The sequence below is a fragment of the Hoplias malabaricus genome, chromosome 14 (genome assembly GCF_029633855.1).
Source record: "Hoplias malabaricus isolate fHopMal1 chromosome 14, fHopMal1.hap1, whole genome shotgun sequence".
NCBI classification, from domain to species: Eukaryota; Metazoa; Chordata; class Actinopteri; order Characiformes; family Erythrinidae; genus Hoplias; species Hoplias malabaricus.
The window spans coordinates 29,473,778-29,499,302 of NC_089813.1; the positions used below are offsets into that span (position 1 = coordinate 29,473,778).

A 25,525-nucleotide genomic window follows, 5' to 3' on the forward strand; every position below is an offset into this window, starting at 1 on the left:
GAAGGGGGCGTGGGGGCTCTCGGTCTCTGCACATACTTCAGCTGTGGCACTGACCCCTGGACAACGCAGCGCTAAATTTAACCACATTCCTCTCGGTTCATCCAGAACGCTGTTCTCATGTAAGGCTCGTGTGTTCCGACGTCCCTCTACTGTTCTACACTGGGCGTCTGGTCGACGCCTTCAGCGACTCTCTCCGACGCTGTTATGCCGTTCTGAGGTATCCCTCGGTGTCTTCCTCACATTCTAGGCGTCGGTGGTCGTGGGAAATTAAGGGCACAATGGCGCAGGAGAATAAGTTTTTAACCATCCCCACGCAGGAGGGGCTTTTCGCGGCTGTGAGGAAGGAGCGAAGCGCGGAGATAGGCGAAGGTAAGGAGAATGAAGATGAGGAAGAGGATGAGGAAGAAGAGGAGGTCCGTTTCATCCCGCGCTGCTCTCCCGTGCCCAGAAAGCGCGGCCACTCTCTGGCCGATGAGACGGCGGAGTACATGCGCATTCGCTTCGCACTGCTGCACCGGCGTCGCGTCTCTTTCGCCGACGCGTCCGGAGGAGACCTGGTGGACGTGCGGCAGTTTGTGCCCTTCGACTCGGACGACGAGGAGAACGACGGCCGTTGGCAGGAAGAAGAGGCCAAATACCGCAAAGCGTACCGCGAGCCTCTGTACAGTGTGCGGACGGACTTCGAGGTGCTCCCCGAAGACGAGCTGTTGAACTCAGTCCGCACCAACAAGGTGGAAGTCGAGGCCTTAAGGCCAGTGTCCAGCGACCCGCTCTCCTTCGACGGCTTCGTCCGCGTCCTCAACCTCTGCTTCCACAAGAACGTGTACGTGCGCTCCACCATGGACGGCTGGCTCTCCCACTTCGACTACCCCGCAGAGTACGAGTGCGGCTCCAGCGACGGGGGCACGGACACGTTCCGCGTCAGGCTCTCGTTCGCCGAGCCGTACCTATTCGACGGAGCGCGTATCGACTTCGTCGTGCGCTACGAGACGAGCTGTGGCGAGTTCTGGGCCAATAACCAGGGCAAGAATTACACCGTAATACTGCAGGTGTCTTACGAGGAAGAGACAAGCCAGGGCATCAAGGTGGACGATGTGGAGGTCAGAGGCATCCTCAAGCCTGCTAGGTACAGGTAGGTGAAGGACAGTGTGCCCTGTTGACCTCTAACGGGGGGCTGGCATCTATCGTAGTTTCGGGGTCCCCTTACTACGGTAGGAAACGTGTTTGAAGCCGAGGAAGATATGAGATTTTTGATGAAATTTAAAAATATAAAGGCCACGCATTCTGCCCATTTTAGGATGAGTTTGCTAGATTTTGCATGAAAACATTCATAGACAAATAGGCCTATGTAAACGCATTAAGCGTGCATTCTCCTCATCTAAAAATTATCCTCACTCTACTTGCTTCACAGATGCTAACCATAAAGGACCTTACTGTTGATGCTGAATACAATAATCCAAAATAAACTATAGGCCTAATAATTGCTTTCACCAAAATTCTTACTACCCCAAGATTTTAAGACAAGGTGCTCTAGGACTAGGGCTGGAATACCCCGCCCCAGCACACTGAAAAATGAAGTACATTAAATAATAACGTGTACGTCATTTCTACACGAGCAACATATACTACATTAAAACTGCTTTGTTTTTCAGATTTAGTTACATTTTGCATAAGCTGCATTGATGTAATGCATAATGCGGAAAATAAGTGAGCATTGGAATCATGTGGAGCTCAGCTGTGGACATGCTTTATTTGGAAATGTGTGTGTGTGTATTTTTATTTATTTATTCTTCTTTTTTACATGCAATTCAATGTTGTTATCACAAATAAGAAGTCTCATTCCCATACTCTACTTGGACATGCATAACGATCCTGTCAATTCAATGCATTACACAAATTTGTGCGGCACTGGCACAGATGTGTTAGGAAAGGTAACACACTTGTAATCCTTGCTGGGCTTCCATACACAGTTCAGCAACTTGCACTTGGGGATTCTTATGCAAATTGTGACCATGCATATAGCCAGGTCACTGTAAAATTGCCCCACACTTCAGGAGATATGTTGTGGGCTTTCACCAAGTGTGATGCCCTCAGGTTGTGTGTAGTGAGCTTGCCATTGCATGAAGATTCTGGAGCTCATCTGACAGCAGTGTTTACACCCATAAATGTTAACACCAATACAGAACAACATACGCTCCTGAGAATGGTAACTATCCCTAGAGGGCACGAGGGGTTTGAAAATAGGACAAGGGAGGTGTCACTTTCAGCCCTGGCGTTTGCAGCCCTTGCACTTGACCTTTTTGTAGGGGTTGCTGGGTAGAGGAGTGGATATTACTGGAGGCGATCTTCTTTACATCTACAATCATTGCCCTTACTAACAAGTCTCTTTGATTGCTTGTTAAATAGCTTTGATAAATGACATGGTGTCTGCACTGTGGCATCATAAAAAGATTAAGATTAAGATATTTTAAGATTAAAATATAATCATGAATTTCACTTTATCTAAAAGGCATATTTATGATCTTATGACATTTTCACAAAGGTCAAATACCATTGCTTCTTTGCCATTTAAAGGCAGCTGAAGAAACAGATATATGTAATGTCTAATGTAGAGAACCTACTTAAAATATTACAGACCATCTAGATGAAGAAATCTTGGAAGTGTATACTTGTCAGTATGTCGTTAACGTTATGAAAAGTTGGCCAGCGATCCAGGTTTAAGACCAATACATTTTGATAACTGATCATACTCTTACAAATGAAAAAAAATATGCACAGTTGACCATTATCTGGATACAAATGATGATTAGAGACATTTGACCCAGTTTAGTTTCAGATCACTGAGCTCCAGCCAGCACTTTCCAGGAATCGTACTATAATCACTTTTTGATATGTGACAGTAAATGGAGTAGATAAGCATATGCCCTCATTTCATTCTTCATAACTCTTTAGGATATCCCATGTCTTTCAGTAACATGTCTGAGAGTTGGAGCACCAGCACATTTTCCTGTTGTGTTGAATATTTCTCTGACTCCTTACTGAGTCTCACACTGCTAGCGTGCATTATTCAAGACCATAGAAATATATATTTTTGTAATAATTACATTTTGCAAGTCCCAGTTAACGCTCTAAGCACTCTGAATGTTCTTAATGAACTTAAGACGTAACACTTTAAACTCTTAAGATGGATGCTTGTAAGACTGCACTTTCCTAAAGCAGCATGTTCGTCTTAAAAATATGTTGAATATCTGCACTAAAATGCATACGGTTTCTTTTCCAGAACGGAGAATGACTATGACAATGACCTCCCTCAGGACAAGGAAGAAGGTATGAAGTTATGAACAAAAATGATAGAAACCCTATTTACTAAATAAAGTTTGCTGTATGTTATCTGTACATTGGTATTTTACAATAATGGCTTTTTGTCATAGATATGTAAATAAATAACAAAAACCTTATTCACTGTATTATATTAACTGAGTGCTTCAGATTATTTTTAAAAATCTAAATAAATAGTATCCTTATGTTCTTAGTTAAGCTGGATCATATTTACAGTGCTTTGGTAGGTTCACTCTGGTGTAGTTTTAAGAAAATAAAAAGCTAAATTTTAAGCATGCTGTTTTTCATCATGTTACATAGTTTATTTTCAGTTCACTTTGAAGTACCAGGTCTCTGGTCAGCTTCAGGTCACTCATGACTTAATTTTATGATTCAGTGTCAGATCACACCTGATTAAATTTTAGGGGATGTGGCTGGTGCAGCGAGAGAAAGAGTGGCAGATTTGGAGGCTCCCTCTGCCTTGTGTCCACTTGTCATTCAACCTGAGATCGACATCGAGGTGAGTGCTGTCTGCTTTAACACAACCTAAACCGGATATTTTTACTGTGCACATGGAATGTTAATCAACTTAATAAATTTCCCAAACAGTATAAATTGTTATTAATTGTTATTCTGTAGCATTGTAAAATAATTGTTATAAGTAATATTTTAGCCCAAACCCCTTTGATGTTGAACATTGTAATTATGCTTTAGCTAAGAAACTTTAATTTAAAAAAATATATATTTTTATAAACACAAATAAGTATTTAAATGATATAATTATTAAACTCTTGATCTTTATACAAAGGTCCAATTATTGCTGATATAACTGGGTGTAAAAAATGTTAAAGTTAATTAAATTTAAATACCTTGTATTGTGACTTATAAACCCCTACATCTTTTTCCATTTGCTTGGAAATTTTTGTCATTTGCTGTGGTGGCAGCAACATCATTCAGAAAAATAGAATGGAACAACAATTCTACCTTGCAGTGAAAAAGTCAGAGACCACGCTCATTGATTTAAATATAAGTCAAAACAGCTTTTAAGTATAAGTAATTTATTTTTCAGGTCAAAAAAAAAAAACCTGTCCACTCTTTGCCTATAGATTTTTTCTGTTCTTTTCAGGAGACTTGCTTTTAGTTTTTTCTTCATCCTCTTAAAGTCCAGTCTTAAAAGGTTTTGTCATTTTCTTCTTCCTATGATAAAAAATAAAATTCAGTGATGTTGAGGTTTGGGTTCTTTAGTGGCCAAACGGATAAATTGTATTATGAGCTTTTTTAGCTGGAAATTGAATAAAAGAAGGGTGGATAACCAAAATGTTGGTGAATAATCATGACCATGAGATCAATCTAAAAACCTGTGGATTAAATATGGTAAATGCTTTGCTTTATTGCAGGATATTTTTGTTTTCCTTTATATGCAGTGATGTTATGTTTAACTTTGGAATATGCATTACAAGTGATAATATTTATGTTTTAGAGCATCTATTATGTCTACTTTTACAGTCTTAAGGATGAATTGCCCTTGTTTTTAGCAGTCATGTTATGTGCAGGTTTAATTAAGTCCTACTTTAATTCAGGTATTTTGATACTTACCCAACTGTAGATAAATTAAGCATTCATACTGCAAGTGGCACAGATCTGATAGCAGAATTGGTATTGGTCCAATATCTGCAGGAAAACCTAGGTTTGATATCAGATGGAGAATAAAATGTATTTGATTTGCTACTACAACTAATCTAGTCTTCAGTAGCTTGTAGCATGACTTAGCTAACTTTCCAGAAATGGTTGCTCATTTCACTGAGCTAATTTCTTAGTCTTTTAAGGGCGTAAACTAGAAGTGCATCATTGTATGTACATAATACACACAGTATTAACCATAATACTGATGACAAAGCATCATGATTAAGGTGGCATGATAAACCTCAGTGATTAAGGTGGCATTATTTTTCTTGCTTTTGTGTTTAGCCTAAGGACTAAACAACAGTGATTAATGTACACCAAGGCTACAACCACATAATCTTCACAAATGCATATAAACCAATCATCCTTCACTTAAATCACCCAAAGAGATATTGGGCCTCTTTTCAAAGTTAGGTGAAATCTGCAATGATTGAGTGAGAGTGTAAGCAAGATGACCTTGTCTAAAGTGCCTTCACACTGTGTGGCACTTTTGGCACACCACACCCGGCCAGACATTATACTGTGTTGTATATACTTTGTAATATAATTAATAGTTATTTTGTTTTGCTTCTCCATCTGGACAGCTCATTGAAGCTTCAGCAAGAACTTAGGTAATGTGCACGCTGCACGCTAACTGTTCACCTTGCTATTAGCATCCATTTTTATTTAAATCATTTAATGTAACATGCATCTTGTCTAGTGTCTTTATGTGCATTGTAGTTAGATAACTCATAAGACCAAAAATTTTAAATATGTTTTTAAATTATGAATTGACTTTGCAGATGTTTGCAAAGCAAATATATCTTTTAATTTAATTTTCAAGATTAAGAAAAAGATAGAAGTTAAACAGAACTAACAGAATAAAATAGATGGCATTTAGTTACACAACGTATTCATCCTTTTTGAGGAACATATTTTTTTACTGAATATGAGGAAACAGGCTGTTATATGGAACTTGGAATAAACTTGTCATTTGTGGAAAAAAACTTTGTTTCAGTTAGCTTATGTCTGTCTTCATTCCTTTTGCTTATTCGTTCTTTACACTTCCTTTTTATCACTCAGTCATATACAACATGTGGACAAAAGTATTGGGACACTTACTCATTACACATTCAGGAGATATTCATGACCCCCTTTTCCTCCATAGGCATATATATATATATATAGATAGATAGATAGAGTTCATCAGCATTTGTTAGGTCAGACACTGATGTTGGATGAGATGGCCAGGTTCACAATCTCTGTCCTACTTCATCACAATAAAGTTTGATGGGGTTGTCTTTGTCAGTGCCCTTTGTGGACGTGTCAAATATTTCCATGACATGCACTGGGGCACAGTCACGCTGGAACATGGAACGGCCTTCCCTATACTTTTCCAACAAATTTGAAAGTATATAATTGTAACACAAAACAAACTGTATTGGTATCCTAACACATTAAGATTTCCCTTCACTGAAACTTAGTTGCCTTGGCCAGGCCCTGAAAAACAACCCCATAGCATTATTCCTCATCCACCATATTTTCACATTTAATACACTGCTGTCAGGCAGGTAACATGTGGTAACATGAGTCCAGTGGTAACATGTTTTACACTGGCACAAAATATTGTTGCTGATCATTTATGGCAGAAGAGGTTTGGAACCCAGCGGTTATTAACTAAGAAGAGTGTTCATCGCTCTGTGTCCACACTATGTAATTTTACATGGCCTGCCACTTTGTAGCTGAGTTTCTGTGGTTATTTAAAGCTTCCACTTTTCAATTATACCACACACAGTCTATTATGGAGAGAAGAATTTTCACAACTTTGGTGGTTACAGTACTCAAATTCAGTGAACACTTTAGAATGACCCATTCATTCATAAATGTTTGTAAATGCAGACTGCTTGTTTAGGTACAAGATTTTTACACCTGTGCCCATGAGACTGACTGAATTCCTGAAGCCAGTGATAAGGAGTGTGTCCCAATAATTTGTCCATAAAGTGTAGCATGAATTTTCAGAGTCTAAATGTTTTCAAAGATTAAAGTAAAAAGTCTTTAATGTTTGTGGTTTAATGTTCATGTGAAAGTAATCCTTGTATTTCATAATCACCCCATTATTTTTAAGTTTTTTGTTTCACTAATTTTCTGCTCAATACCCATGCATTAAAGGACCTTCTCTCAAAGCCAAGGGACTGGCGCAACATCAGAGAAATAAAAGCTAGTGTGTGTTAAAGTCAGTTCCAATGAAGCAGTATCACCCTCACTTTGCAAATCAGTTGTACAACCTTGCTAGATATTAATCATGAAAAATAAAAATGAATTACAAAAAAATAAATAAAGGTGAACTGGTATAATATTGTCCTCATTAACATCTTGACAAGTACAATTTAGTTTATTTGCACAATACTAAATTGCAATAGTGCACAAAGGTTACCCTAACATTATCTAAACTTTGAACACTAATATTTCTAACTAGTTAACTAGTTTTATTTTGCTCATATGTTAATTTGTTAATGCTAATTTCTACTTTTACTTGGTAGTAGTTATGAAGCCAATACCAATTATTATTGGTATTGTGTTATTACTGTTGTTGTTATTGTGTTATTATTGGTGCACACATAGTATGTGGGCTTTTTTATGCAAACATTTTTAAAACACCAGCATGAATAATGATACTTTGTTAATTGGTGCTTGTGAATAACCCAAAGATAAATGCAGGTATTGTATCCATAACACAACTTGAAGATACTTTATATTTGTTTCTATTATGTATTCTGTCAGTCAATTTGGCTAGAGCTGTCAGTATTAAGTTAACCTTGTATAGGTATAGTTTCAGGTACACTTTGAAGATATACATTTATAGACTTTCCTGTGGTCATTGTTGCTTGCTTGTTGGTGCTATTTAGGTGTCTTCTTCCATGACCAACTTATTATATGTACTACAAAGATAGGACCACTTTTGGCAAGATAGTCTGTGTTGGTGCACTATTCTAGACCGAGAAATGGCAATACATATTTAATAAGCTTCCTTGACATTTCTGGACAGCTAATTGCATATATGAAGGAACACTGGGACTGTTTGGCTGACCTTCATTATATGGCTGGAACAATAAGAGAAATTCTGAAATGAAAGAATTTAAAATCTGTCTGAAATATGTTTTCAATTTTTGGAACAATTGCACAGCATTGACAGGAACTCAAGAGGAATGTGTTATTTGTACCTGACAAGGACTGTTTTAAGGTAATGAGAAGTAATGAAGTATTTGGGGGGGGCACAATTTATTTATTTATTTATTTATTTATTTTGGTCAGAAATAAAGCAGATTCAGAAAACTAATTTGTCTAAGTCAGTAACTGAATAATTTTAATACTTCCCTCCTTTGTTGTAGGTTGATGAGACTTTGCCAGTTTCTCCACATTATACCATTGCTGACCCTGCTCCAGCAGAAAGTACTCTGCCAAGTGTTGAAGATTCCTCTGATAAACACATTCTACAGGCTTCAAGGGCAATTCAACCACTAACAGATCATCTACAAACTGCTGGCCAATCCACTGAGTCGCCATTATCGACTGAGAACCTGATTTCGTCCGCTGACCAAGTTGAAGTCTCAGAAAATCACCCATCATCTGACTTTAGCAGATATCCTGTTATTGACACTGTGCTAGCTGAGGCAGATATTGATGTTTCTGCTGAATCTAACAAATTATTTTCCCCAAATGAAGATGACTCCCAGTCAGAGATTTCATCTGAAGTGCCTTTTTATTCAACTATAACCTCGCTCACCATGTCTCCAAACCTGCAAAATGTGGGGAAAGCAGAGTTAGAGGAACTCGAAAAAGAGGAAGGGCTTGAAGAAATGAAGCCAGAAATACCTGAGATTGAGACACCAATGCAAGATCAGGCCATAGGTCAAATAAAGTTTCATGAGGTTAAAAATTCTTTGCATGTACTGAGAGAGTCAGTATGGCCATGTTCCTTTAATGAGACAAATACTGATAGTGCAAATCAAGATGAAGTGGACCTCTCCCTTCATTTACTGCAAGGTGCTAAGGTGTCAGTCACTGAAATGCAGACAGCAAAATATATTGCTACAGTCACTAGTGAAACCTGCGATATTAAAGAGGCAGGGTTGCAAGTGGAGAGTGCCCAGGCAGATGGCACATGGCATTTCTATGGCCTCACCCACCTGGAGCCAACAGGAGAAGCCATTGTGACCCAGAGTCTTCCAACTACATCTGAGTCTGAGATATTTGTACATCACCATCAAAGACATGGACAACCATTAGAAAAGGAGAAGTTGAGTGCTCTCCTTTCTGTGGATGCAGGCCCTCCATGTGTCTCTGAGGGTGCAGCCCACAAAGATGGTCCTGTCATGACATCTATGTGCAGAGATGACACATACACAGATTTTACCCCAATTGTTAAAGCGGTGTTATCTCAAGACAAGACCACAGACCCTTGCTCATCGGAGGAAGAACCGGTAACTTCTAAAGAGTTTAAAATGTTACATGATGCTCCTGCACCCTTTCAGAACCAAGGTTTGGAAAGTCAGCTTTCACTGCCTAATAGGACCTTAGAGGTGTCTTCTGCCCAGTCCGAGGTAGTGCTAGATCAGACTCTGATTCCATCCATTGCCGCATTCTGTGCTGCTGTTTGCTTGGTTGTTGGTTTCCAGGAACCCAGCCTCTTTCTTGTCATGGGACTGTTCCTCGTATCCCTCTTTTTCTGACTACCTGTGTTCTTATTTAACCGTATACTCCACTTCCCTAGTGCCTATTTTTTTTTCTTAAATTTCCAAAAGTTGTCTTGCAAGCACTTCTGGTTTCATATTTGCGTGGTGTATAAGTAGCGTACATAACACTAGTACACTTATAAAAAGAAAAAAAAGAAAAAAAGAGGGATCTTTTGGGGTTCTCTCTAGAAATGTGTCCTATATATAACTACTTCCATTCTGAAAAGGTTCTTTCCCTGGTGAAATTGTTCTTCAGATTGATGGGGGAAAAAAGTGTTAATATGGTTTTATGTAGCATCTTTTTGAAGACGGTTCTGTCTGGCTATTTTCTACAAAAGATGAACTCTTTTTACTGCTATATAGAAACATATACTCCATTTCCATGAATCTGAAGAAACATTTTACTATGCAGGTGGTTCTATACAGAACTTGTGGTTCTAAGTAGAACCATCACCTTTACAAAAAACCCTTAAAGAGCCTTCTTTTTTTAAGTGTAGGATATATTATTTATGTAGAAATTTATTTTTGTATGTTGTCTATGATTTAGAAAGCTGTCTGAATGATTGAGTAGTTCTAAATGTAACAAATTGCACAGCACATATCCATCTGAACGTCAACTTAAATCTATATATTATGAATTATTTGCACCTTTCACTGTAAACGTTATCAGAAAGATATAAAAATAGGCTACTATTTTGGACAGAGGGTAAGAGCAAGTGGATTTACAAGCACTTTGATATGGATTTTCAGTGTACATCCTGGGTGGATGATAACAGCTGAGCAGGTATTGCCAAAAAAGGAAGATGAGGTAAGTTTTACAATTAAAGCCCTAGCCATGGACTGCTTTGTATTTGCTCAAATACTAATGAAGTAGTAGTCCTCATGTTCACTGTTCAGCTTGGCTTGTTTTAGTTCAAGGAGTAACCAGACACTAGTGAACAGAATTGTTTGTATTTATGTTGACTTATGCAAATATGAGTATCACTATTTCTCTTCTCACAAGGTATATATTCATGTAGATGGAAATGTTGCAATCAGCATGTCTTAAATAATGCAGTGTCCTCATGTTGTCTCCTCAGTTTACATTCATGAATGCAGTTCGCCAGCTTCTTACCTTGTGTTTTCTGGTGATCTGTATAAACTTATGCCACATTGCAGGCAAAATCTGCTCATAACAGTGAATATTCTGGCAATTTTATGCTCAGTGTTAACCTAGTTTGAATAACAATCTGATTTCAGCTTAAATAATGGTCATTTTTAGATTTCATGGGTTATTTCAGATAGTATGCACATTTGTAAAGCTTTTTGAAATCACACCGGGCACATCACTTCATAGTCCTTTGTATTCAATGCGCAATACTCACAATTTTGCCATATATGAGCAATAATTCAATGTACTTCATATAATCATGATTTCACAGGTTCTCTTGCTGGGTGTGTGGATAAATGGTTGTATACAACTAAGAGTAAAAACAAAAATCCCAGTTTCATCTTATGTACTTTGTCTCAACGAAAAGGCCAAAATGATTTTCAGCAAGTTTGGAAGACAACGAAAGAGCTTCTTATAAAGTGTCTGTCAAGCATGACCCAAGCCTCTGATATCAGTGCAAAAGGTCATACATTGCATTGAAGTCACAGTGTCAGTTTACAGAGCAACATGCCGCCATTATAAACTCTCATCAGTATGTCACTAGTTCCTCAATGCAGTATCTGACCTTTGACTCAACTTTCAGTGCTTGAACCCAAAATTTCCATGTAGACTACATACATAAAAAGTGTATACAAATTTTCCACAGTATTTTTCACTGTGTATATTAGCTTGGATTAAAAAAAAAAATTAATTGTATTTAACAAAGTAAAAGTAACATTACTTTCATATTAGCTAATGTATTTGTAATATTTAAAATAAGACTTGCTTAAAACCTTAATGGATATTAAAAATGAATATACTAAGCAGAGGGTTACAGGCCTAAATCAGTAAACAGGCAAGCATTACTACAGGACGCCATGTAATAAAAACGTAGCAATACAGGACATTTATGATTCCTTGGATTGGACATATATTCAGTGCTTCACAGACTGTACTTTTCTAAATAAGTCATAATTTTCAGTTTTTGACATTTTTTTCTGGAACTAGTTCCATAAAATGAAATCTCAGAAAAATGAATGTGTTGGCATAGTTTTGCAATATTCACTCCCTGTCCCTGATATTAACCTCTGCATAAGAGATCCCTGAATCAGGCCTTAAAGGATATATTCAAGCAACTTCTACAGATAACACAACAGAGGCCAGAAGTAAGATTCAAATTAACATTCTCAATTTTATATATTGTTTTTTTATGATAAATTTTGGAACATATCATGGCAAATTGAAACAATGCAAGAAGATCAACAAAGAAAGGCATGCCAACATGTTTTGTTGTTTGCTTGCTTTTATTTCCCTGCCTCTCCTGCTGTACTCCAGAATGAAACACTATTTGGTGAAGTGAAAAATATTCACCTTTTTTACGAAAAGTACACTTTGGATATTTTTATTCAAGCAAAACAAAACTAGACTGCCACCATATGACACAAATCATCAGGATTTATACTAATGTACTCTCAAATACAAAAAGTTATACAAATCAAGCATTTAAGCTTGTTAGAATAAAAGAAACGCAAGGGTGTAATATTTTTTGCCTATGTTTCACATAAATAGTCCCATCTGTTTTAGTCAATAATATCATCAGTACAGTTTTGCCCCCTAATGGAGGTTTAGTTGCAAGACAGTTTTCCTAGACACTAAAAGGTTTCCAAGAGAGAATCCTCACTGGCAGTGTAGCTTTTCCACTTCATGGAAGAAATTGGCATACATAGAAATACTGTTTGATCTAAAAATGATAAAACATTTTAAAATAATTAGCCAAAATATAAAAATGGAAGAGATGCAGAATAAGCATAATCCATTTCCAAACTCTCAATGAAACATCTTATTTGTTCTGTAGAAGAAAACAGAAGACACAGTACACTTTCACAATTACACTGAGGTGAGACATCATGCCAAATGAGAAGAAAACCACTGTAATTAAAAAAATAAAAACAAAAGGAGTCAAAACAAAGATCCATGTGTCAAACACTCCAATTTTCACTCAATTTTCGGTGCACAAAGTATCACCAGTGGATAATTTTAACTGTAACCTGATAGCTGTTTCTATACAATTAAGAGGTCCATTACATCAATTTTTCTGACAGATAAAAGTTCTCATTTACTATTTGGCATGATACATATTCACAGCCTGCAGGTTATCTAAAAGAGATATTTTCGACATGTTGCCACTCCGCATTTGCATTCAATACGCATGCGCTTCTTCGGAGAACCTGGGAGTCCCATTAAGCAAAAATTAGAGTCCATCTTTGTGCTCTCTGCATCTACAGGGTCAACTGGGGTAAAGAGAGAAAATGTAAAAGTCATTCTTCAAGTATAAGGGTGTGGGGGTGAATAATAAAATGAATAGGGGAGGAAAAAAGCAATACTGTCTCTAAAGCCATATTTATTGCAGTTCTTACACATTTCTGGTAGTTTCAGTAAAGAAAATAATTAGAGGCAGCTCTCTGCCTTTTAGAAACGGAAACAAAAATATTATTCCCTTTCCATTATAGTCCACCGTGGTTAATTAAGATTAATTCCTATTAATTAAAGTTACTTGAGAAGAATTTTTATACAGTCTCATGTCTGCATTTTTGTCTTTTATACAATGGAGAGAAATAAAACAATGGTGTGTGTGCGCATGTATATGACTTGAACTGAGCTTTTCAGTTATGAATCTTGCTGTGCTGGCACTGGTTCTGCAAATCGTCTTAAGTAGCTAAGCATCAAACCTCAAAAGAATTGTTTATTTCAGCAATAAAGAAATGTTATATGCCAAACTCATCAGATTGAGATCCCAAAGTTAACAGGAACATTTTTCAAATTTTTATTGGATGCACAAACATGGTCCTACTGTCTGCAAATTGTCTTTATGTGAACGATATGTTTTGTTCATTGACTTGTTAATAGACAATTAAAGTTTATTTCCCCTGAAAGGTGTTTTGTCAACTGAAACTCTGTAAATGTAAAGAACGGACAGACACTTACTCTGCATTTGGTAGTCAAACGTAAGCTCCTCCCCTGACTTAATGGATCGAGTGGCAAAGAAAGCTATCCGAGGTAGCCTCTCATCCAGGTTTTCTATGAAAACGTTATATACCTGAAGGTTTGGATCACACTGCACAAGAGTAGAAGAGAGAAAAGAATGCTTCAGTCAAACTGCAGTTGATTGGTGAAGCTTTGGTACACTGGACATTAAATAATTAAATTTAGAAATATGTGAAGTCTCATTATTTGTTTAAAATGAGACTAACAACACTATTAAATGCTGTCCATAATTCTAAATGACCAATACCTGCATACAGCAGAAATTGTGTCATACTGACTCAATCTTAAAAATGATTTTTTATAATAAGAGCAATGACATATTCAGAAAATTCAAATGATCACATACAACAAATTCAGGGATCTGAAAGAATCCCATTGTAAAATGTGTGCACATATTTAAAAGGATAGCAACATGGTTCTTTGCTGAAATAACACACTAATGAAAAAGCATTTGACTTATGCAATAGCATTTGTCAAATGTACAATATCCTAGTTAATCATCTAACCATATGCAACATTTATGAAAACACATCAAATGTTGAGTTTTGGAAGGAAATAATACTACAGTCATGATCAAATCCACTACAACCCTACCATTTTTTACTTCTTAAAATGAATAAAACGCATTAGCCTCAATATTTGTTAGGAGTTGTAAACTAAGATACTAAAGTGGTTTAGAAGAGAGTAAATCACTTAGGCACGTTTATCCTTTGAAATTCCACGGTGACTGAACTGCGTTGAAATAGCTATACCATAGCTGTACATTATTTATGTCACAATTAAGAAACATGCGAAATACTTTTTAACAAGAAGCTGTGAATAAAGAATAAATACTTCCACGTTTCAGAAGACAAAAATATCACTTAGGTAAACCTACACTGTGATTGACGAAGTGTGAAATATTGCCGTAGTGAGCTGCATCCACCGTATATTCATCATCAACATAATCCAGATCAAACAGGTAGGTAGCTCCCTCTTTGTCGTAAATGTGACCTCTCCTCTCTGCCTCCTCTGTTGTAATGATCTGAATTGCAAAATCATGCAAAATAATGAGTTTTAGACACTGCATAATATCCCTATAGCTAATTTACATGCTTGGTTCATTCATTTTTAAAAACTACAAAATGCATCCACTGCAGAGAAGACATTTTGGCTTATTATAATAATAATTACTACTGTTCATTTCCTATATTAAACATATGGGAAAAACAAACTATGTTCTAAATTTATGGCACAATATTTGTCCAAAATCTTCAGCAAATAAATATAATTTATGTATAAATGAAATCTGCTGAAAGACTATTTCAGTTCCCTGTAGAAAATGTTAATGTACTTTCACTATAAATCAACAAAATATAAAACGTTATTTGATCAGTGCTACCTAATTATCTGCATAAAATACATAAGTTTGTATATGATCCAAACAAATACATGATTTAATGCACCCTTACCTCTCCTACATACTCCATAACAAAAGTGTTCTTTCGGATGCGCTCCATGGCCCTTACCCCCCAGCCTCTGCCATTGTCTGTCCTGAAGATACACAGTGAGTACTGGATACCTTTCTGCACCACTCTATTGGGGCATTCTGGCCCGCAGCTGCACCGTTTGTTGCACTCGTAAATGGGCAGACCAGGTCGTATACGTACTTGTCCTGAATCGTTGTATGCAAACTTGTGCTGTGAGGCTCCAGCACAGCAACCCTCCACAGGATTGTTTAGACAGTCTGTACACTCACAGCCCACGGCGACCTCGTTCAGAGAAATCCCCTCACCAACCTTATAGTCATTGATGTAAGTAAAGTTCTTTGGAGGGCCCTCCAGATCCACCAGGTTTTCCACATAAATGAAGCCCTTGTTGGCACCCAGGCTGTTCAGATGAGTCTCCCACTGTTTAAGTTTCTGCCTGAGCTTTGCCCGCTGGATGAGTTGGGAGACAACAGAAGCATCCAGTTTTTTGGGGACGTTACGTTTCCTTAGTTTTAGGAGCTCTATCATCATATCCTCCCAAAAACAGCTGAGCAGATCTGTGCACCTGAGGTTCTTTCTTGGCTCCCATGTGTTCATTGACTCTGGATAGCCTTTCCATTTCACCAAGTAGAACTCCTGTGTATGAAACAAAGAGACTGATGGAGGAAGAACATAGAACATAAGGGAATACAGGACTACCTGGATCAGTCGTACTACCCGAGGTCCTCTATTGTAATTTTAACAAAGAAAGTATCTGTAGAACATCCATAAGTTACAGTTATAATATGGATTGTTCTTACTAAGGGTGCAAGTTGATATCTATAGCAGCATATTCCACATTTTTTCTTAAAATAAATATAACCCTTCACAAGTTACATTTTCATCATCTTAAATGGTATGACTCTGACATTAAAAATACAATAACTATCTCCCATTTGCGTTTGTATTTGTTCACAGTCACAATCCAGTTGCAAGCCTGTTTGCGGTTGCGTTTATACTATCAACAAAGCTCTCATGTCTATCAAAAGCTGTGGGTGGGACATCAAGATGGGACATTTTGTTCAAGCATATCTTTTAGGAGGAAGTGGGACAGGAATATGGCATTGAAGAGATTTTGCAGCTTTTTACAATGCATAAAATGAACTAGAGTAGTAAATCCTTATGTAATGCTCACTGTGTCTTCATTCATGACTCATGACATTTTGTTCATAACGTTTGTGTTTTATCAGACTGGCCTTGTTAGCAACAGATTCTTAGACTTGATATGTTCAGACAACAGAGTTTAGACAAAATATTTATTACACACCAGCAGAGTAAAATGTTCAGGGGGTGCTGAGCTATTGTGCAAAAAAATGTATGCATTTTATTAATTTGACTGGATTTGTAATCCTGGAGAAGTGAAGGCTAGTAAATCCAAGGTAGATACTGTTCAAGTTTATTAATTTTAAAAGTTCATCCAGTTCTGAAAGCTTTGGGAGATAACGTGAAGCAAAATATATTATGTTTTATGAAACCAGGCTGTCATTCAAAATTACTGCTAATGATATCAGCAAGAAACAGTTTTAGTAATAAATAAAAAGATGTCATTCTCCATCTGTGAAGCAAAAGATTGTTTCACTTACCTGCACTTCTTCCCTTTTCCCAACTTTGACAATGGTACGTTTGTAGTTACAAAGGTACTCTACTTCATAATTACACAGGTTGTTCTTGGTGACCCCCAGCTCTCTGCAGACAGCACCCTCATCTCTGCAAATTGACTCCAGCTCGTTTAAAGTAGCAAGGCATGCTACTTTGCACCCTTAACAAACAACAGACATGTTATAATTAGGCCTAGGACGGTATGCAATGGCCACAATTTACATCATGACATATTTCGTAATTTTGGTTGATAGAATATAATTCCGATATTGATATGAACAATATAAAAGCCACAGGAAAACTGTTAAGAACAAACAAGAAACATGACTGCCAAACAAACCTCTTGGCTTTGTCAATATTTTTAAACTAACTTTAAAATTGCAACGAACTGACGGATTATTTACAGCTCCCTATAATGAACATTCACCAGTGACAAATAACCAGCAAATAAACTGCCTGTTTACATCTGTCTAACAGTCACAATTGTCTGTCATTGTGGGGAATCAAGTTAAACAGTGCTTATCATCAGAGTGGTTTCTTGTCCGCTGATAGCTGCAGTCATTGGGTTGACTGGAGTAGTTTATCAGTAGAAAAGCAGGAGCATAGTGTATAGTATATATTATATACACATCCTAAAATAAGACCTGCAAGTGTGATATTTAGTAGTCTCTACATACTTTAACACACACACACACACACAACAAAAGCATATCACTTATATTTTTCATTAGAGTACCACCTTCACAGATTCTTTAGCAAGGATTTCTACATTAATTTATTCACATTTAAAACATCCCTGGCTTATTTTAATGGCTATTTAAAGATTCTTTAAATGAACACCATTTTATATAAAATAATAGTTTACTAAATACTCTTCCTACTGCCGTCACATAAAAGACACACACACAATATATATATATCCACCCAGTGACTGTAGCTATCAGCGGACAAAGAAACTAGTCAGACGAGAAGGACAGTTAAGTTTAAATTTTTAACTTGATTCCTCACAACGACAGACAATAGTTGACTGTTAGACAGATGTAAGCAGGCAATTTATTTGCTGTGTGAGAGGCCGAGGATTAAAGGTTTACTCTTAATCTCATAAGAGCGCAAGGCACACCTCAGTAAATTGTTTTTAAAAAAGGTATTTACTTTGCTCAGCACAAGCAAGAGACTCTTAAGCTCACTAACTTCATTCGTATTTAAACTGGCTTCTTTCCTGAAACTCCATATTTGAATTTCAGTGTGGCCAGAGTGAAACTGCTGCACAATATAAGATGGATAGTACGTTCGCACAAGAAGCTGGAGTATAAAAAAGGTCACCTTCATTCTCGGCGTGCTGTAAAGTTTGTCGCTGGTTGCCGTTGCTTCAATACAACCTCCTCATACAAAAATTAGAGACGCTATTAACTAAATTCCGTCTAAGAAGCTCCCGAGATTCCGCTTTGTACTCAAACACACGCCTGTCCGTCCGTACATTTCATCAGCAGTAAAAATTTAACGCGTAATTCGTTCGCCTTTTTATGGTGTTTTACACAACACTTTCCTTACCTTTCAAATTTTCCGCCATTTTCCTCCTACCGCCAAAAATGTGATATTGAAAACCCAATGGGTGATTGGCTCCGGCGGTGTGTGATTGACAGCGTAGGGAGCCAATAGAAAATTAGAATTAAAGTCAGGCGCAGCTTGCGTAAGAGTCCTCGAGTATTTTGACAATATCAACTTACAGTAATAGAAAGACTGAAAAGTTATTTGTAGAAAGAAGGATGGGGAGAATAATAATATATTTTCAGAGAGACATTTTCCTTTTTTTGTGTGTGTGACTGAATGTGTACTACAAGGTCGCTTACTTATAATGAAGTCTTATGCACAATTTGTATTTGTATTTGTCAAATTAAGTTTTGGGATGTGTAAAAATAAGAAAATACATCCTCTACAGCTACAAGGGCACTTTTATAACAAATTTGCTAAAGTTATTTAAACGCAAATCCTACTTACTGAGGTTAAATATAAAAATAAATTTCACACATTACAATCAGAATGTAAACAGTTGTGTTATTAGATAATAACATATGTAGAAAATGTAAATAATTGTTCAGGCAGAAGCACATTAAATCAACAAAACATTGTATTTGTTCACATATGTTTAAAATTTTAGGCCTGATCTCCAGTGACTTTTATTTTGATAAGAATTGTTGTGTTGTTTTTCCTCTCTGGGTGAGATAGGTTCGCAGTGATCAAAGTTTAAAGGTGAGATTATTTTGTGGATGTCTAAATGTCCTATAGTAAAATAATTTCTGCTGTGGGATGTTGGAGTGCTGTGTGTATACGAGGGCTGGGATATACATATGTTTCATGTGCAGAGAGATGGAGGTTAATGTTATCTCTGCTTTCTCTAGCGTAGAGGCGAGATCAGTGACGAAGCCGAAGTTGGCTTCAGTCGAACTGTCCCTTCCACCTTAAAAGGTACTGCATTTTCATGTAAATGCTGCAGCATTTAAGGTGGAACGGAATGTTGGACTAAGAAGATGGGAAGTACGACTTAAATTAACATTGTAAATAATTGGAGTAATATGTTTTCTGGCACGTTCATACTGTTAACTAACGATGAATAAATTAATCGGTATCTGCTCCATGCGGAGCTGATAATAAACACAGGGCTTTGATTAATAAGGGGTGACCGCCCTCTTCATGTAGACATGTGGATAACGTTCACGTTTTCTCATAATGAAATAATTGTGAACACCTCTCTGTGTTCCTTGTTATAACTAACAATTCATAGCTCTCCGATGGAATAACTGAACACTGGAACACTGAGCTCCACAGTAAACGTATATAAGCGCTGTGTTATTGTTTGTGTTGCAGATGTTGACATGGTTCGTAGGGCCCCGGCTGCGCTCCGCGGCACTGTTTTTCTTGTGGTTGCTTTTCTGTGAGGCAGTGTCTTATGTTCACGCTAATAAAGTAAGTTAAGTGTCAGGTAAAACATCTTCTGCGTTTGTCATGTAACAGTTACTGTTGGGGTCCCTAAAATTACCCCATAGAAATATAGCCTTACGAAATATATTTCAGTATAAAAATACGTTTCCTCAGATTACGTATATGTCCCCACAATTTATTAATTCGATCCTTTGACATAAATTATTCCCTCATGTTAGTGAAATGAAAAGGGGCTTTGTACAGAGATCACATAGTTAAAATTAGTGAGTGATTTAATCCATTGAAGAAATGCATTGTTAAATAGTAAATAAACCCTAAATTATATTATTTGAGCAAATTCAGACTTAATGCTTAATGGTGTGTTCTTTTGGTAGTAGTGTTTTCTTCAACTAAAATTGTATGACGTAATTTATTTTCCCTCAAATGGAGGTTTCAATTCTCCAAGACCCTGAAAACTGCAGGGATCAGGATGAATAACGACTGTGACCAAATTCATGATGACACATTGAGGTTTTTACCCACTGTCACATCAGTAGTGATGCTTTTTTTAGATGATAGATGCCCAAAATGTGTTATGTTTTTAGTGCAGGAGAACTTTTCTCAGTCTCTCTACCCACTCTTCGTTTCTCTCCTCAATGGGAAAGCTGAGGAGGAAGCAACTCGAAGAGTTCCCGCGGACATTGGCCAGTAGACCGTGACAATAAACTGAGAAAAGTGTGGTTAGCCCCAGGACCAGATCACCACCAGGGAGTGCAGTTAGACTCGGTGGCAGCTCATCTGCAAAGATTGCTAAGCTTACTTTTGATGGTGGGGCTCACAGCGCACCCCACCCGCTGCTCCTTGTCTTTTAACCGCTGTCTAAAGCTGGAGCCAGGGTCCCATAGTCTGTGGTGGCTAGAGCGCACTAGATTTTCTAGTAGTGGCGCCTTGAATGTATGCTATAGAGTTCCAAAGATGGACTCAAGTGGGGGAATTCAAATAGGGGAACAAGGGTTCCTTATGTCCCAAAACTAAGAGCCCAATTTTATCAACATGCAGGGTGGAGCTTTCGAAGAGTGGGTGGAGTAAGAAGTGTGGATCTAGTTGTATATTCATATATTTGCACAAACTGAATAAAGTTGAAGGTGTAAAGTTGCATCTAAGCCACAGTTTAAGCCCTCTGGGTGTATTATTTCCTGGAAATCGCTTTAAATATTTAATTTTAAAGAACAGAAATTAGTCAATGACCAGATTTAACTAATCAAATCTCAAGTCACATAATTTTTCAAGCTGTTCAGACGTTTTTTTCTACCATGACATAATAATGGCTTTGTAGTTCCATACAACCTCTATTTCTCAGTATAATAGATGCATCCTTATTCTAAATATGAGACCACTTACATACTTACTTACACACACATTTTATTGTAAAATTAACTTTAAAAAGAAAATCCACCAATTGCTCACTGTAATAACACAGGCTTCTTTAATCATTAAAATGCAAACAAATACATTCTAGAGAAACAAATAAACTGTTGGTTAATCACTGTTGGTGATAGGAAACACACACCTGAAGTTATCCACTAAAAGCTGTTTCTAAAAGGATACTATGTGAAATATTTACATATATTACCTTATGTCTGATGTTGCTTTATCACAGTTTTGTGATAAGGTTTTAAAGACCATTTTTAAGAATTCAGGGAAACCCGTTTTTTAACCTCCATTAAAAATTAAGTGGTGGAAATTTTACAATGTATCATTTTCATATTCAATTGTTACAAAATTTCATATCAAATGTACAAAAATATCAAAATTTTGTGTTTTGTAACTCAGTCATGATTGAGGCTCTTGGTTATTTATCATTGTTTATGCAAATTTCTCAGAGCTTTGAAGATGTGCGGTGCAAATGCATTTGCCCTCCGTACCGTAACATCAGTGGCAACATCTACAATAAAAATGCATCCCAAAAGGACTGGTGAGTTTCATTTAATTCAGCATCTACAGTGTACTAAAATATTACACACTTCTCTAAAAGTATTCAGTCACCCATTTTCATTTGTACATTCAGTTATTTTAAAGCACCCCAAGCTGACAGTCCATTAATTGTGAACAGAGCTTACATATTTTTATAAGTTCTCTCAAGTGGCCAATCATGATCAAAAGGTCTCGCTAGGCAGTGTAAGATGGCTAAATATAAAGATCTCTGGCACTGGCCTGTAAAGGAGCACAACTGTGTTCTCTAGAGTAATGTAGAACCTGCATTGTACTTGCTATCTAGAACTAGTTTGCCACCATCAGTACCTGGCATCTCTAATGTTCTTAGTGCTGATTTCCTCACAAAAATGTTCCAGCTTGTATTGTAAATCTTTGCAGAAAAGCAGAGGCTGTCATTTTAAGCCTGTTAACATCATTGATTTCAGAGGAAATGCTGGATATCCATTAGATGTAAAGTGGAGTAAATCTATAGATTAATGATATCAAACATACCCATATCTTACCTGCTTATGCTTCTGTAGGAACACGCATACTGTGAGCATCGTTTATTTAGATATTTAGGTGTAAATCGCTCAAATCACTGGTGTTTGTTATTATTGTGTCTACAGTAACTGTCTACATGTAGTAGAGCCCATGCCAGTTCCTGGTCATGATGTAGAGGCTTACTGTCTCCTGTGTGAATGCAAGTATGAGGAACGAAGCAGCAACACCATCAAGGTATTTAGATCTTGTCTTATTCTACAGTAGATTGACATAAGCAGGCTTTATTTCATCAAATAAAAACACAAAGATGGTTGTGTTTTTATAACATTGTCCTAGCAAAAATAAACTATTAATTAAAGCCCTAAAGAAATCAGCAAGAATTCATGAAACTGACAGACCATCAGGCAAAATCCCTATGCCCACATATATCAAAAATATATATGATTAAAGTATAAATGATTTATATTAACCATGTAACACGGTTCTTGTTTTATGTAGTTTGTGTAATTTATAGATCTTTTTTTATATTATATATTTTTCCAGGTCACCATAATCATCTATTTGTCTGTGGTTGGTTCTCTTCTACTGTACATGCTCTTTCTGCTGTTGGTGGATCCACTGATCCGCAGACATGATCCCTACACACAGCCACTGCAGAATGAAGAAGACACTGAGGTAAATTTCTGTAGCCGGACTGATTCTTTTCCTGTCATTTTGATGCTGATCTTTTTGTCTGTGCCAAGAAAGATTTTCTACTAGGACTGTGCTGATAATGATCTTTTATTTTATTGTGATTTATGAATTCTATAATGGTATTGTAATAAACAGGGTATTGCATAAGCAGAAAACATTTTATTACTCCCTTGTAAAGCAATACAGTGTTGGAACAGTGTTTAACAAAGACATTTGGAGATCAGTCATGTGTACACAGATCCTGTCTGGACTTATATCACTGTATTTGGGAGAATGAGGCAAGATTTCATAACCCAAAAAAGTGTACTATGAAGGGAGTAGGGTTTGGGACGCAGCCTGAGGAACTGTTTACCCAGTGGTTTTCTTACCAAATGTGTATCAGTTTAAATGTTTCTCTCAGCCATGCTACAGTCATGTTTTAGAAATATGAGGTTATATATTTGCTCTGACTCCCTTTTCAGGATGTGAGGCCTCATGTCAGTGGCCCTCCAGGCCGAGGGAACACCGTACTGGAGAGAGTGGAGGGTGCTCAGCAGCGCTGGAAGAAACAGGTTCAGGAGCAGCGCAAGACTGTGTTTGACCGCCACAAGCTTCTCAGCTAAGCCCTCAGGGGCAGAGGGAACACAACTACTGAGTTTTATGATTTCAGTTAGCTATTTGTTTTAATCAGCAGGGCTGTGTCTTGTAATTGTAAGCGTATTTAAAATGTTTTAAATATTAAGTATTATCCAACTTAATAATTATCCAAGGAAAAATGTTAAAATGAGTACAGTACTCTCACCACCAAAGAGGACCAGATGATATTTTATACTGGGTTTGAGATTATTAAGTTAAATATAAACCTGGAAATTTGCTTGTATTCGCTGGATGTTTTGATTTGTAGGCTGTATGTATGCTGTAAAAAAGAGACTGTTGTGCAAATCAGTTCTGTTATAGTGAACATTGGAGGTTTCACATTTAAGCTTTTGCTTTTAGGAATGTGCAGAATATTTAGCATTACTTAGCAAAAAATGTTTGGCAGATTAGTGAAACACTAAACAAAAGCTTTATCAGATGTAAGTTTTAGTCAGAACCCCATAGTTCACTATTATTGACTATTAAGGAAAACAATTATTAGGTAAAAGGTCTTGTAAGGTTGTTATACTTCTAAGACAGCAGTGGCTATTGATTACACTCCATAAATTATGATTTCAAGTGTTGTATTTTTATGAGTGGAAATATAAATTCTGACTGGAATAACTATAAAGTACTAGATAGGTGTTATGGAGTAATGAAACCATAAACCCCAAACTCATCTCACTTTTTGAGAATATTTGCACTTTTACCTGCACCTGTGATATTGTTCTGTGCAGCGGAGATACAATATAAGCTTTGTAACTTAATTAATGAAGTTATTTATTTATTTGTTTGTTTGTTTGTTTTTGGGTTCTTTTAATAACTCTTCTCTATTTAAATTCTTTTCATTAAGTAAGTTTGTTTATTTATTTATTTATTTATTTATTTATTTATTTATTTAGCAAAGACATGACAATTGGCTGTTTGGCCTTTTGCAAAAAAAAATGCCATTTGGCTACTAATGTACATTATTTATTTTATTGTTTAATATTCATGCGAGATATGTCACACACTCTTACAAATATATCCTTGCTTGTGAAGTATTGTTAAGTGAGAAAATAAATAAAATCAAATGGGTGAAGGTTTACCACTACACCTCTGCATAGTTTCTCCATTATTATGTTTGTTGTTGTTAGTAAGATAAAGGACTGATGATATGCATTTAAGCAAGAGTTCTAATAGTAGCTTTTGTCAGAAAGCAGTATGAACCAAAAGTGAGACTGTCCCATAGAAATGCCACCATTCATCTCGTCTTCCTGGACAGGTCTGGCTTTTACAGTATGGCTTTGTGTAATGGTATTGTGCTTGGTGACCCTGAGTGAGACCTGACTAGTGAGTGAATTTTGTTTTGTCCTACGAGCTTTGGCTTTTCTTTGACTGCACTTTCTCAAGTTGAAAGGAAGCAGTTTCACCTTTTCGAAATGACGGTAAAATATGAATAAGGTTTTCAATTACTTAAGTGAAATATGTGATACAGCATCGTTTTTATGCCACAAAATATTCCACCATCACTGGTTCTGCCTCTGACCATTTGTGGTCTGTGTCTGCTTAGTGTCACAGCTGTAACATTCACTCTTTTCTACTAATATTCTTCTTTTCTTCACTCTTTTTTCTGTCCTGTTCTCTTCCATCTGTATTGCTGAATGCAGCAGATGAAGGCCCATGCCTGCTGCTTGCCCCAGCTGCCCTGCTTTCTCCATTGCTTGTGGCCCCACCCAAAAACTCCATAGAGCCCTCTTCCCCCAGTCCCAAGCATGGACACTCTGCTTGTCTATATATAAACCTGACACAGGCCAACTGCTTCCCAAACAGTCTCTGCTACTCTA

At 37.0% G+C, this 25,525-nt stretch overlaps 3 protein-coding genes across 5 annotated transcripts; 2 read left to right on the top strand and 1 right to left on the bottom strand.

Annotated features, from left to right (window-relative positions):
• Positions 1-27: 27 nt before the first annotated feature.
• On the top strand, positions 28-11,920 carry si:ch211-167b20.8 (protein phosphatase 1 regulatory subunit 3A). The gene is made up of 4 exons (XM_066643568.1): positions 28-1,132; positions 3,281-3,327; positions 3,744-3,838; positions 8,370-11,920. Exons 1-4 carry the CDS (start codon positions 279-281, stop codon positions 9,708-9,710), a joined length of 2,337 nt encoding a protein of 778 aa, XP_066499665.1. The 5' UTR covers positions 28-278; the 3' UTR covers positions 9,711-11,920.
• Positions 11,921-12,042: 122 nt separating this feature from the next.
• suv39h1b (SUV39H1 histone lysine methyltransferase b) lies at positions 12,043-18,623 on the bottom strand. Of its 2 annotated transcripts, none has more exons than XM_066643569.1 (6): positions 18,546-18,623; positions 16,979-17,154; positions 15,339-15,992; positions 14,765-14,911; positions 13,828-13,957; positions 12,043-13,133 (listed from the first exon to the last, which is right to left on the bottom strand). In XM_066643569.1, the coding sequence occupies exons 1-6, from the start codon at positions 18,562-18,564 to the stop codon at positions 13,000-13,002; spliced, it is 1,260 nt and encodes a 419-aa protein (XP_066499666.1). In that variant the 5' UTR covers positions 18,565-18,623; the 3' UTR covers positions 12,043-12,999. The 2 variants fall into 2 exon arrangements, with proteins under 2 accessions (XP_066499666.1, XP_066499667.1); XM_066643570.1 differs by lacking the exon at positions 18,546-18,623 and adding an exon at positions 18,318-18,526.
• Positions 18,624-19,158: 535 nt separating this feature from the next.
• On the top strand, positions 19,159-24,783 carry tmem9 (transmembrane protein 9). 2 transcript variants are annotated; one of them, XM_066644371.1, is made up of 6 exons: positions 19,159-19,244; positions 19,860-19,958; positions 21,797-21,888; positions 22,517-22,625; positions 22,935-23,066; positions 23,546-24,783. In XM_066644371.1, exons 2-6 carry the CDS (start codon positions 19,860-19,862, stop codon positions 23,684-23,686), a joined length of 573 nt encoding a protein of 190 aa, XP_066500468.1. In that variant the 5' UTR covers positions 19,159-19,244; the 3' UTR covers positions 23,687-24,783. The 2 variants fall into 2 exon arrangements, with proteins under 2 accessions (XP_066500468.1, XP_066500466.1); XM_066644369.1 differs by lacking the exon at positions 19,159-19,244 and adding an exon at positions 19,266-19,367.
• Positions 24,784-25,525: the final 742 nt, after the last annotated feature.